The following is a 13138-nucleotide window of genomic DNA, read 5'->3' as shown; positions in this document are numbered from 1 at the left end:
TGACGCAGCGCGAGCGGTCGGTCATTGCCCGGGTGGTTGGTAGCGCCGGGGCCCGTGTTCTTGAAGCGATTGGTTCGACAAAGTACGAGCATTCAGTCGATCGTGTTGGAGGCGAACCCGGATGGCTGACGGACATTTAGTTACCGTGTCGATACGACATTTATCTCCGTGTGGAGAGAATTTGGGCGCAGGGCCGAGTGAAGAGAATACGGCAGAGCCGAATACCGTGAGCATGCCTGAACTGCTCATAACCCCTGCACCTGCACTTTTGGAACCGGTAACCAAATTGCCCTCTTCGGATCCTACGCTACCCGATGGGGCCGCGATTCACGGGCCGTCGTTGGAATCCGATAAGGGTAATTTGGAATCGCCTCGTTCAACGGGCTGAGCCCGGGACTGCGCGCTACCGTACTTGAGCCGGGCGAGAATGTCGCAGGCCGCAACGTTTGGGTTGGTAGAGGAAATCCAACTCAGTGGGGAGCGACGTTTCGTAAACTAGATGCTATAGGGATATTTCATACTCAATACTCATGCGGGCTTGCTGGAACTTTAACTGTTCACGGTTGATAACTGTTGCAGTTCCCTCTTCATCCGGTGACGGCTTATAAAAGGGCTGGTTTGTCAAGAGAGGGGATGGTCTGCAATTGTCTGGCTTCAAGTTGGTAAGAGAGATACTGTGCCTTACATATGACTGGCTTTTATATAAAGTGTTGATGAACGCTTGCTTATTAGATTATTATTCTTTTATAGATCATGTGGAGTTCGATTGGAATGAAGCTCATGATCTCTGGAGTTTTGTGGACTTCACCTTCACCACATTGAGGCAGAGCCCAGTCCTTCATCAAGAAGGTTCGCATGACGTCGGTTGTCGGAGAGGCAGGTTTTAGTCATATTGGGCAGCTGTGGGGTTTTTGCTTGCCCTGCCGGTCTTGTGGGTGTGGGTGGAGCATACGTGGCATGGCTTTTTGATGAATTTAAAACTAAGGGCAAAATCACAGGGCAATTACACACTGGGGTATATCCTTAAGGTCGACCTAATTACCATAGCTCCACCCCTCGTATGAAGACATATGCGATCTTACCCGGACAGTCGGCCTCACTTAATTTACATTGAGGTGGCTTCTTCGCAACACTCAGAGCATTCTAAACCTACACATTCTTAACTTCGTTAAGGTATTTCATCCATACCCCAAAAACATAATATATTCAAAACAGGTATTTTGGCTTTTCCGGCAATACCAGTGAAACGAGAATGCAACAGCATCCGTCACAGTTAGGTCTGCAAATCACTTCATCATCACACAATAACAAACAGTTGGATTGAAACCAAACAATTTTCATGAATTTTAGTTTGCACAGCCTACATTTACAATACACATGTGCTGCAGTAGGAATGATGATATAAATAACTTCCAGGGATTATTAATTCATTCTGAAATATGATGAAAGGGACAGCTTTCACAAGATGCTAACATTGAATCCATCCAGGAACACTGATGTAATCCACAACCATCCAAACCACCAAATGCCTGACAAAAAGTTCGCAAAGTAGCCCTGCCCATAAAACTCTGCTTACTAGATGTCAGGGATAACATTTTATGATGCAAAAAGTCATCAATTACCTCTTGGATAGTTTCCATGGGTGGCGGTGGATCTTTGTTACGGCAAAGGTTCACGATAACCCACGTGACGTTCCTCAGGAAGGTGATAGGGATGGCCGGGTTAATGAAGGCGAGGAGAGGTTTTACTACACCAAGACTAATCACGTAGTCACGGCACTGGGGTCCATCACCTATCAGGATATCAAGGCAAAGCAGAAAGCGACAAGGTGGTCAAGAACAATTATTACAGAAAATATACCGTATTTTTGGTCAAGAACAATTAGAAAATATACCGATGAAGGGCCGTACCGTACAATCAGCTCACCCGAGAGGATTGGCAAGTTAATGTGAATCATTGTTGGTTTAGCAGTCACACCATCAAGTCACCAATTCAATCATCGTAATCATCATCATCATCATCTGTCGGATATTTATCACTTGCTGATTTGCAAAAAAAAAAATCCCCTGTGCTTGGTTTTAAGGGCTGCTCATGTCACACATCAGTTATTTTCCCTTGCCATCTTACAAGCAATTGCTTTAGATAAACTAACCTTGCATTAATATTCCTAAAGTTGAATAAATACCACTATTGTCGTACAACAAAGGTAACCGACTGGCTTGCCATCATCCACAACGTGATAGTGCAAAACTCTGGTCTATCACAACCATCAAGTAAAATAAAATATTGTCCATTAAAATGAGTTGCATGCGGTTGTTTATTTGTCGTGTGACGGCTCTCAGTTAACACCGAGAGAGTCACAGAAGGCAATTGAGTGTTACTCCTGGGCGTTCAGTACAAACAGTGGATTTTATATATACATGGGAGGAAGAAAGGGGAGGGGAAGATGAAGGGCCGTACCTGTTGTCCGCCGGCAGTTTCAAAGCTGAGAAAGAAAATAACTCAAACGAAAAACAGGTTTAAAATGTACAAAAATAAATAGGTTTATTAAAACAGAACGCCGATAACAAGAAACGCGACGGTGAAACTAAAGTCCTAAACTGGACGTCCCCCACACCAGACTTGCACACAGACGAGAGATAAAATAACTTTGGAAAATAATGTTGTGATTATTTAGTCTACTTAGCTCAGATTGGCTGGTGTATCTCGTCAGGAAGGGTGTCGGCCCCAAGCGCGCCGTCCGGACGCGGCTCTGTACTTGGCAGGAAGGAAGGCCGCAGTCTGCTTGGTTCACCAGGCCGCACGCGCCGGTGTGAAGCAGGCCTCACGGTCCATCTCGAACGGCAGGCATGCAGCTTCCCTCTCAGCCGCGTCGGTGAAACCCAGGTCATTGTTCGTCAAAGGATCACCGTCAGCAAAAGTCGAGGGCCAGAGGGGAGCGAGAGGCAGGAAGGAGAAGAACGCGATAGGCAGGAACAGGGGGAGCACGACCATCAGGAACAAGAGGAAGGCGAAAATGAAGAGAGAGAGACAAGATGTCCGTTTGTGATCTCTTTTATTGGTCCCGGCGTGACGTCATCGGTGCCTCTCCTCCTATCCCTGCCGGCCAACTTTGAGGATTAGCTCTCCACCACTCAGCGCACAGTCCGCCTCTGACGTCATTGGTCGTACCTTGCCAATCAGCGCACTGCTTCCTCCTCGGCCTTTTCACCAATCAGTGAGTGCCTTCTTACTCCGCCCTGGCCAATCACGGCTCCTCGGGGCGTGTGTACGGCCTGCTCGACTTCAATGTGTGCTGTAGCTGGTTGCCGTCCCATCGGCAATGCTCAGAACTGGCTTCCGGTTGGTTTTATTGTTATTATTTAATGTGCTTTAATTGCAACTTACTGGTGTCTATTGCGGTGCCATAAGGGACAAAGGATCAATCACATCGGGAACGATGAACAGGGAAGTAGTTAACATAATCCCTATAACTAGGTTAACATGCCCCATTCCTCGTAATGGGGACGAACATACACCTTAATCCGACATCCGGGCTAAACAGGTCCTCCACTTATTACATGGTGGTGGTTCTTCTTCTTCTTCTTCTTCTTCATGACAGTCAGAGCATGTTACCTGCACAAATCTACCTGGTCTAAAGTATCTCTACCCCACCGACATAACATTACCATGGCTTCCTCAATGGGCACTTCTTGGGGGATTGTGGACTCACAAAACGAAAAACGTTTGCTATATTTTTGGAAAGTTCACACTCAAACTGCAATTTGCTTCGCCAAGCTACCAAGAAAAGTGCATCGTGAAGGCAAGGCCTGCGCGCACATAAACCAGCCCAACATAGTAACTCAACAAGCGCAAAAATAAACCCCCATTTTAAGCAACAAAGGGCATTAAAAAAATAATAAGATGTAATGCCTCGCAGCACCACATCCTTAGAATATAGCATTGGTAATAACTAATAAGTGACAGAAGTCATACCAATGATGTTCCCGAGTGCCCACACGGCCTGTTCACACACGTTCTGATGTGGTGAGTGCAGCAGTTTGAGAAACAAGGGAACAGCATCTGAGTGGAAGGGAGGGGATGAGGAGGTGGAGAAAGAAAAGGCATCGCAATGATCACAAAGGACAATTGTACTACTCTGAACAGATTATTCATTCACAAAGCTGCAAAAAGAAAGAAAAAGCAAGAAACTTGAACAGCGCACTGCAGAGCATACCTCCACCAGGCTGAACAGTTTACATTTTCTATCCCACCAACAGCTCAGATCAGGATCAGACACGAACCAAAATCTAATCAGCTTGTTCTTGTCCCTCACCCAACCCATCTACAAAATCATCCACAACTTTTTGAAATATCGTGCTACATTATCGTTTTTGGCACAATCACTCGATGGTGAAGAATCACCGAAAAAAATTAAACAAGCGTTATGCTTAGGTCCCCCGTCGGTGAAGTGATGCGAGTTGACAAAGTCGAAGACGCAGAAAACATGGAAGAGTCGATAATATTTGTGTTTTCTCATTGGCAGGAGTGAGTGAGTCATTGTGAGTGAGTCAAATGTGAGTCATTCTCATTTGACATTGTCGATAATATTTGTGAGTGGGTTGGAGACACACCCACACACCAGATTCGAAGTTAGTAGTTCGTTTATTTTTCAAGATATTTCGCTCACAAGGTTCAGACAAATATATGGTGGCGGCCATCGTGGATTTTGACGTGGCGACCCAATTTTCAATAGCGTTCTTCCTTATGCCTAGATACACCCAAACACCAGATTAGAAGTTGGTACTTCGCTTATTTTTCAAGATATTTCGCTTCAAGGTTCAGACATATATATGGTGGTGGCCATCTTGGATTTTGACATGGCGACCCAATTTTCAATAGCGTTCTTCCTTATGCGTAGATACACCCACACACCAGATTAGAAGTTAGTAGTTCGTTTATTTTTCCAAGATATTTTGCTCACAAGGTTTGTTTTTTTTTGTTTTTTTTGTATACAAGATCGAGGCTCGTGAAAGAGCGAACATTAATCACAGAAAGACAAACAGACACACAAAACAAATAACATCGGGAGCGGTAGACAAGATGGGGAGAGAGGGGGAAGGACACAAACAACATTTGAGAGCAGGGACCGAGAGACATGGAGACATCGAGAGAACTGTGGGAGGGAGAGGGCTTTGGGGGGGAGGCATGGGAAGGGGGGGGGGGGTGGGAGAGGTATAAAACATATGGACACTGCCAAGACTTCCAGGAAAGAAGTTGGAATTTCAAACAAGGTGGATCTGGGGTGAATTAGTGGGGGTAGAAAAGATCAAGGTTTTGGATGGGGGAAGATAAGAGATGGTGGTGAACAGCTGTTTTGAAGACCTGGAGGGAGGAGTGTGATTGAAGTGAGTGTGGGAGTTTGTTCCAGAGGCGGGAGAAAAGAGGAATGAAAGAGTGAAGGTGAGCAGAGAGCCGAGATTTCGGCAGTTTAACCATCAGAGGGTGGCTGGCAGATCTTGTGCGACCTGCAGGAATATTTGGGGGACAGAGCACAGAGAGAGCTGGGGGAGCAAGGCCGGAGAGGAGTCGGTAGAAGACAGAAAGACCACCTACCTGCCTGCGGTGAGTGAGTGAAAGGCCCTCAGAGATAGCTTCATCGCGGGAGATTCCAATGATTCTGAAAGCTTTGGATTCAACAGCGTGAAGCCGAGCCAGGTGTGAGGCAGGAGCACCAGCCCATAGGGGAGAACAGTATTCCATTGAGCTGCGGATGAAAGCCTTGTATGTGGTGAGGAGCTCAGGTGTGCCTAGGAAGGACTTCGCACGACGGAGGATGCCCAGTCGGCGACTGGCTTTGGAGGCCAGCTTGGAAATGTGGTTTTCCCAAGAAAGATCATGGCAGATGGTGAGACCCAAAAGCTTGAGCGACAGAACTTCTTGGAGAGGATTGTTGAGAAAGTAGATGGGAGGGTTGTCCAGTCGATCTTTTCGGAGAGACATAGTAAGAGTGTGAGATTTGTCAGGATTGAAAGACATGTTCCACATGTTTGACCAGTCTGTGATTTTGTCCAGGTCTTCAGAGAGTGAGGAGGCTGCAGACTGCCGATCTGAGGGAAGAGGAATGGAGCGGCGGAGAGTGGAGTCATCAGCAAAGAGATACAGAGGATTTTCCAGAGAGTCGGAGAGATCATTGATAAAGACCAGAAAAAGCACAGGGCCCAGCACACTGCCTTGGGGAACTCCAGCCTGAACGGGAAGGGGAGATGAGAGAAATCCATTCAGGGCCACACGTTGACTACGACCAGAGAGGAAGTCCGCAAGCCATGCATGGAGATTTCCATGGATACCATAGGAGGAGAGTTTGGTGAGCAGAGCTGGGTGCCAGACCGTATCGAAGGCACGTGATATGTCAAGGGAGACAGCTCTGATTTCCTGTTTGGCATTGAGGACCTCCATCCATTGTTGAGACAGCAGAAGCAGCATGTCTGGAATCCCTGGAAGAGTAGAGTGACCTGGTCTGAAACCAAATTGATGATCAGAGATCAAGCCATTGGAGAAGAGGAAAGATTTCATATCCGAAGCAATGATGGATTCCATGACTTTGCTGATAATTGGGAGCAGGCTGATTGGTCTGTAGTTGCAAGGATCTGTTTTTGCACCTTTTTTGTGTAAAGCGGTAATGTTTGCTGATTTCCAGGATGCTGGCAGATGACCTTGAGCAAAGGATAGGGTGAAAAGAACAGAGAGAGGGTGAGATAGAGCGGCAGAGCAGGATTTTAGGACCCGTGGGCTGATGCCATCTGGTCCAGTTGCAGAATCAGAGTTGAGGTTTGACAAAAACTCCTCCACCTTGTCAGGAGAGAAGGTCACAGAGTCCAGGAGCAGTTTGGTTCGATTGGGAAAGGTGGGAACAGAGAGAGATGGGTTTGGGACTAAGGATTTTGAGGCAAACACGGAGTTGAGGCATTCGGCTTTGTCACGTGCGATGTCAACTGTGTGGCCATTTGAGGTAAGGGAGGGGATGGAGGGGGAACAAACACCAGAAACGGATTTGACCAGACGCCACCAGGATTTGGAGGAAGGAGACAGGTTTGAGAGTTCATTCTTGAGTGAGGAGAGATAGTGCTTCCTGGCACTCCTGAGGGTAGACACACACTTGTTCCGAGCTTGGTGGAAGGAACTGAGATTTCCTTCAGTTGGATTAGCCTTCCAAGAGGCAAAGGCAAGTTGTTTCAGGGCAACTGCCTCACCACAAGATTCAGTGTACCATGGACGGGAGGAAGGGTAAGACAACTGAAGGCGAGATGGGATAAATCTGTGCATGAGAGAGATCAGTTTGCTTTGGAAGAATTCCCAGGAAGAATTGATGTCAGAGGCAGTGGAGATGGGAGACCAATCCAGACGATTGATGGCTGCTTGAAGACCGTCCCAGTCGGCCTGAGTGAAATGCCAGACTCGTCGACGCTGAGGAGGCTCTCTGAGAATGGCCAGAGAGATGTCCACTTTGACAAGCACATGATCAGAAGAACCGATTGGAGCAGAAGAAGAGCAGCAGACATTAGCAGGGAAGTTAGTCATAACCAAGTCTAGAAGAGAAGATACTCCATTGGCTGAGATCCGGGTCGGGAAATTGACAGATTGTGTCAATCCCAGTGAGTCACAGAAGTCCTTTGCTGAGGTGCCATGACTGGTGAGAGAGGAACCCACACCCAACCAGGTGGCATGATGACAATTGAAGTCACCACATATGAGGAAGAGAGAGTTGGGATGAGTGGATAGAAGTTGGTCCATGTTGTCAGACAGTGAAATGTAGATGGAGTCATCACTGTTTGGGGGACGGTACAGAACACATGAACAAAAGGTGGGAGCGGAGAGGAAGCCGTAGCCAGAGGTACTCCTGGGGGTGAGGAGGAGAGAGGGCAGTGCAAGGAGAGTGAGGAAGAGAGTTTTTGATAAAGATAGCCACCCCACCACCAGGCCGAGGCTCAGGTCTATCATACCGGAGGAGGGAGTAACCAGGAAGAGATATTAAGGAATCAGAGACATCTTGAAGGAGGAAAGTCTCTGTTAAGCAGATCAAGTCTGGATTGTCAGAAGCAACCTGTATGGAGAGATCAGTCAGGTTTGAGCGAAGGCCCCGGATGTTTGAGGTCCATACCGTTAATGGAGAGAGGGGGAGCATCGGGTACAGGACAGGGGAGGGGAGGAGTAGGGTAAGATGAAGGATGAGAGGGGGAGGTAGGGAGAGCAGTTGTTAGTGTGTCAGCGATTGCAGAAGAGTTCCAAGAAAGGGAAGGATGAGGAGGATGAAAGGTTTGAAGGTGAAGGGATGAGGCACAGAGAGGGGTTGTTTGAGGGGGGGCAGAGGAAAGAAGAAGGTTGGGGGGGGTGGAGGTATGAGATAGAAGGGAGACGAAGTGGGGAGGAGGCAGCTTTGAGGAGGAGGGGGGAGGAGGGAGAATTGGAGAGGAATGGTATGGGGGGAGATTTGAATGGGAGGGGTTGGGGGGGAGTTTTGAAGGGGAGGAGTGAGGGGGGAGTTTAGGAGGGGAAGGGCAAGGGGGGAGTTCAGGAGTGGAAGGGGGGAGTTCAGGAGTGGAGGGGTAGGGGGGGAGTTTAAGAGTGGCGGGGCAAGGGGGGAGTTTAGGAGTGTAGGTGCAAGGGGAGGGATTTGGATGGGAGGGGCAAGAGGGGAGTTTAGAAAGTGGATGATTAATGAAAGACGAACATTGAAAACAAATTGGGTTTGTTGTGATTTTCAAGTTAGCAATCCGGTTCAGAATGATGGAGGAGGGATGGAATGAATGTGAATTTAGACCATGTAGTGAGGGAGACGTATAAGATATTGAATTTCCTTTTTTTGAGGTGGAATGAGTTGGAGAGGAAATTGAGAAAAGCCTTTTAAATAGGAAGAAAAACAGCGTGTTGTAATATACCACTGAGTAAAACACTGAAGGGGAAAGGTTATACATATTTAAATAATATTTAAACAGAACCGTGAACAATCTTATGTGCACAAAAATACCAACGGGGGGAGAGCCGAGAGGGACCACCACGAGTCACGTGAAGGGCAAACGGTGGATGGCAAGGAGTTAATGGGGGCGGGGCGAACAGCACACCTGGACAGAAAATACAGGATGAGTCAACAGTACACGTGGAGAAAGGAAAATAAATGTTTTTTTTGTTGTTGTTGTTTGTTTGGTTTTTGGGGGTGGGGGGGGGGGGGAGGTGGGGATTTAGAACGTTAGACAGAGTATTATGTTCGGGGAGAAGGGAAGAAAACTAAGAGCCAAGCAAAACACGATTAAGATAACAAACACCGACGGGGGTACAACTACAAGGCCGCACACGAGGAGCAGAACACGATTAAATAATTACAAGTTACAGGAAATTCAAACCAAAAGTAACTATAATCAAAACAATAACGCATGGACGATAAAATAACGAGTTGAAATTTGACAATCTATCTGGGGAAATGGGGGAGAAACACGTGGTCGAAGAACGAACGAACGAACGAATAAGAATGAATAAACGAATGAGAACAGAGAAGGAAATGTTTTTTTTGGATTTTTTTGAGTTGTGATTTACACAAGGAAGAGGGCTATGGGGTGAAAAGATTGGGAAAACAGAGAACGAAAGTTATTGGATCACAAAAACACGGACCGCTGAGAGAAAAACAAAGCCTCAAGGTTGTACAGTGTTCACTGTACAACTACAAGGCCTCAAAACACGACCCGAATTAACACGATTTTCAATACAGGTATGAAAGATTTGCACCGAAAATCTTCTTCGGGAGACTATATATACACCATAAAATAAATAGTTATAACGAAAATACAAATGGGAACAATTACTTAACTTCGATTTCGATGGATAGCATGGAGAGCTGAGAATAAACGAACCCTCGCCAGCAAGACCGGAAACGGAAGTGACATATATATGGTTGACATATATAGGTTGACATATATATGGTGGCGGCCATCTTGGATTTTGACGTGGCGACCCAATTCTCAATAGCGTTCTTCCTTATGCGTAGATACACCCACACGCCAGATTAGAACTGTTGGTACTTCGCTTATTTTTCAAGATATTCCGCTCAAGGTTCAGACATACATGGCGGTGGCCATCTTGGATTTTGACGTGGGTTGCACCCACACACCAAATTAGAATTCGGTCCTTCGCTTAAGCACACACTCACGCACGCACGCCCACCCGCACACAGCCACACACGGACGGACGGAAAAACCATAGTCCCCCTTTCGCTCCGCGGTGCGATGGGGGACAATAATTCCCGTAACCGGATCCGTATTCGGATCTTCACCAAAATCAAATCGATTTGTCCTCGTCACACACCTGTGTCCACCAAATTTGTCCGAATCCGTCCATAACTTTTTTTAGATACCGTGCTATATAATCGAATTTAGCACATCACTCATGTACCCATATACCGCAATGGTGAGAATCACTTAAAAATTCTCTGATCCAGATTTGAATCTTCATCAAAATTGAAATACTTTTCTTGCCACATACCCAACCTGTCTACAAAGTTTCTTCCGAATACATCCATAACTTTGAGATATCGTGCTGCAGTCGTGGCCAAAAATATTGGCACCCTTGCACTTTTTTCAAATAATGCAGCATTTCTTCAAGAAAATTGTTGAAATGAAAAAATATTTTGGTATCCACATATGTATTTCTTTAGTTTGCAGTGGAACAAAGCAAAAAAAAAAAAAGCTGAACAAATGCTAAATCTTAGCTTATTCCATACAGAAATCCTAAAATGGCCTGGACAATATTATTGGCACCTTTTAGAAGTTGTTAGATATAATTAGATTTCAAGCAGGTGATTCTCCTTTACTTTGGAATTGAACTCACCTGTGATGGGTTGCAGGTTCCTGCAATATAAAAATCACTCATTCAACCAGTTTGAATAGAGAAAAGGAGTCATTCTGCTGTTTTGTGACACTGTGTGTACCGCAATGAGCATACAACAACAACAACAACATGCATTTTAAGGCCATGTTCCCTGCTAGAGCGGGGGTTAGCCTTGCGGTCCCCATGACAATCTTCTCCATTTTGCCCTATTTTCTGCATCTCTCCTTGTTAACCCCCTTGCCCGCATTTCTTCTTCCACCATCTTTAGCCAAGTCCTTCTCGGTCTTCCCCGTCCTCTACTTCCTTCTACATTAACTTCCATCACTCTTCTTAACCAGTCACTTTCATCCTTCCTCAATACATGACCAAACCATCTCAACCTGTTCCTCTTCACAGCATCAATCACAGGCAATATTCCCATCATCTTTCGCAATTCATCATTTGTCTTCCTCTCTCTCAACGATACTCCGCACATCCATCGAACCATTCGCATTTCCACCCTTTCCAGCCTTCGTTGCTGCTCTACGTTCATTACCCATGTCTCGCTCCCATAAATCATAACACTATGAATGAGCATGAAGAAAAGAAAGAAAACCAGATAATTATCTGAGGTCAGAAACAAGATTGTAGCCAAGCATGGACAAGTCTCAAGGCCACAAGTCCATCTCCAGAGACATTGATGTTCCTGTGTGCACCGCACGCAATGTCATCAGGAAGTTTAAGGCCCATGGCATTGTAGCCAACCTCCCGGGACATGGCCGCAAGAGAAAACTTGATCGAAGATTGCCGCGAAGGATTGTTTGAATGGTGGAGAAAGCACCTCAATCAACTGCCAAACAGATTCAAGCTGACCTTCAGACTCAAGGTATGACAGTTTCAACTAACACATCCGTCATCTATCTATAATTCCACTAATCTCTGTGTGTATGTTTGTTTGTATGTTTGTATGTTTGTATGTTTGTCTGTGACCGCTGTTTCTCGACAACTACCGGTCCGATATACTTGAAACTTGCCAGGTATATTGCTGGGGACCCGAGGATGTGCCTTTTCAAGGTTTTAAATTAATCGCAGAAGTAGTTACCGAGCTATGTCCAAAAAACGATTCAACCAATCAGAGAGCAGCGAGCTATCACGTGTGCCGAACGTGGCGAACAGACTCTGCCTCGGATGGCACATTTGAGAGCGTATTCATTTATTTCCCGTCGGCAAACTATGTTGGCGCTATGTTGGCGTTAAACTATGTTTTAAAACTAATTAAAACTAATTTGCGATTCTTTCGCTTTCCTGCGATATGCGACCTTCCGGAGCTCCTGTGAGAGCGTGCGCCATTACGGATAGTACGGGTACGGGCATGCCATATGTTGGCGTTAAACTATGTTTTAAAACTAATTAAAACCATTTCATGTAAATAGAGGGGGGGGGGGATTGTCACTGTACTCGCAAGCCGTTCGCCGTTCGCTTTGGCGTTGCGAATGGACCAAAACATTTCATGGACCAAACCATTTCATGTAAAGCGTTCGCCGTTCGCTTTGGCGTTGCGAATGGACCAAAACATTTCATGGACCAAACCATTTCATGTAAATAGAGGGGGGGGATATAATTTTAGATATATATATAGTACGGGCATGCCCTAGTCAAATCAATGAAAGGAGACCCATGAGGACCCCACTGCTGCTGAAAGAGACAAAAGAAAGCCCGACTGGAGTTTGCCAAGACACACGTGAACAAGCCAAAATCCTTCTGGGAGAATGTCCTGTGGACAGATGAGACCAAATCAGAGCTTTGTGGTAAAGCACATAATCTCCGTTTACAGAAAACAAAATGAAGCCTTCAAAGAAAAGACCACCTTCCCTGCAGTCAAACTTGGAGGTGGTTCAGTGATGTTTTGAGGTTGCTATGCTGCCTCTGGCTCTGGTTGCCTTGAATGTGTGCATGGCATCATGAAATCAGGAGATTACCAAGGCATTTTGGAGCACAATGTTCAACCCAGTGTCAGAAAGCTGGGTCTCCGTCAAAGGTCACGGGTCTTGCAGCAGGACAATGACCCAAAACACACTTCAAAAAGCACCCAGGAATAGTTCAAGACAAAACGCTGGACTGTTCTGAAGTGGCCAGCAAGGAGTACAGATGTAAATCCCATTGAACACCTGTGGGGAGATCTGAAAACAGCAGTTGGGAGAAGGCACCCTTCAAATCTGGGAGAACTTGGGCAGTTTGCACAAGAAGAGTGGGCCAAACTGCCAGTAGAGAGGTGTAGGAAGCTCATTCATGGCTATAGGAA

The 13138-nt window shown here is 46.1% G+C and overlaps 1 protein-coding gene across 1 annotated transcript in view; it reads right to left on the bottom strand.

Moving 5' to 3' along the window:
- Positions 1-13138, bottom strand: part of KPNA3 (karyopherin subunit alpha 3) — a 75904-nt gene that overhangs the window by 26413 nt on the left and 36353 nt on the right. The window contains exons 8-9 of the mRNA XM_068125205.2: positions 3976-4062; positions 1623-1792 (exon numbers count right to left, since the gene is read on the bottom strand). Coding sequence (XP_067981306.2) covers positions 1623-1792; positions 3976-4062 — 257 coding nt within the window. The remainder of the gene's footprint in view (positions 1-1622; positions 1793-3975; positions 4063-13138) is intronic.

Source organism: Myxine glutinosa, chromosome 8 (genome assembly GCF_964187855.1).
Source record: "Myxine glutinosa chromosome 8, kmMyxGlut1.1, whole genome shotgun sequence".
NCBI classification, from domain to species: domain Eukaryota; kingdom Metazoa; phylum Chordata; class Myxini; order Myxiniformes; family Myxinidae; genus Myxine; species Myxine glutinosa.
Note: the sequence above shows the minus strand (reverse complement) of the source record. Positions and strands in the feature narration are given on the sequence as shown.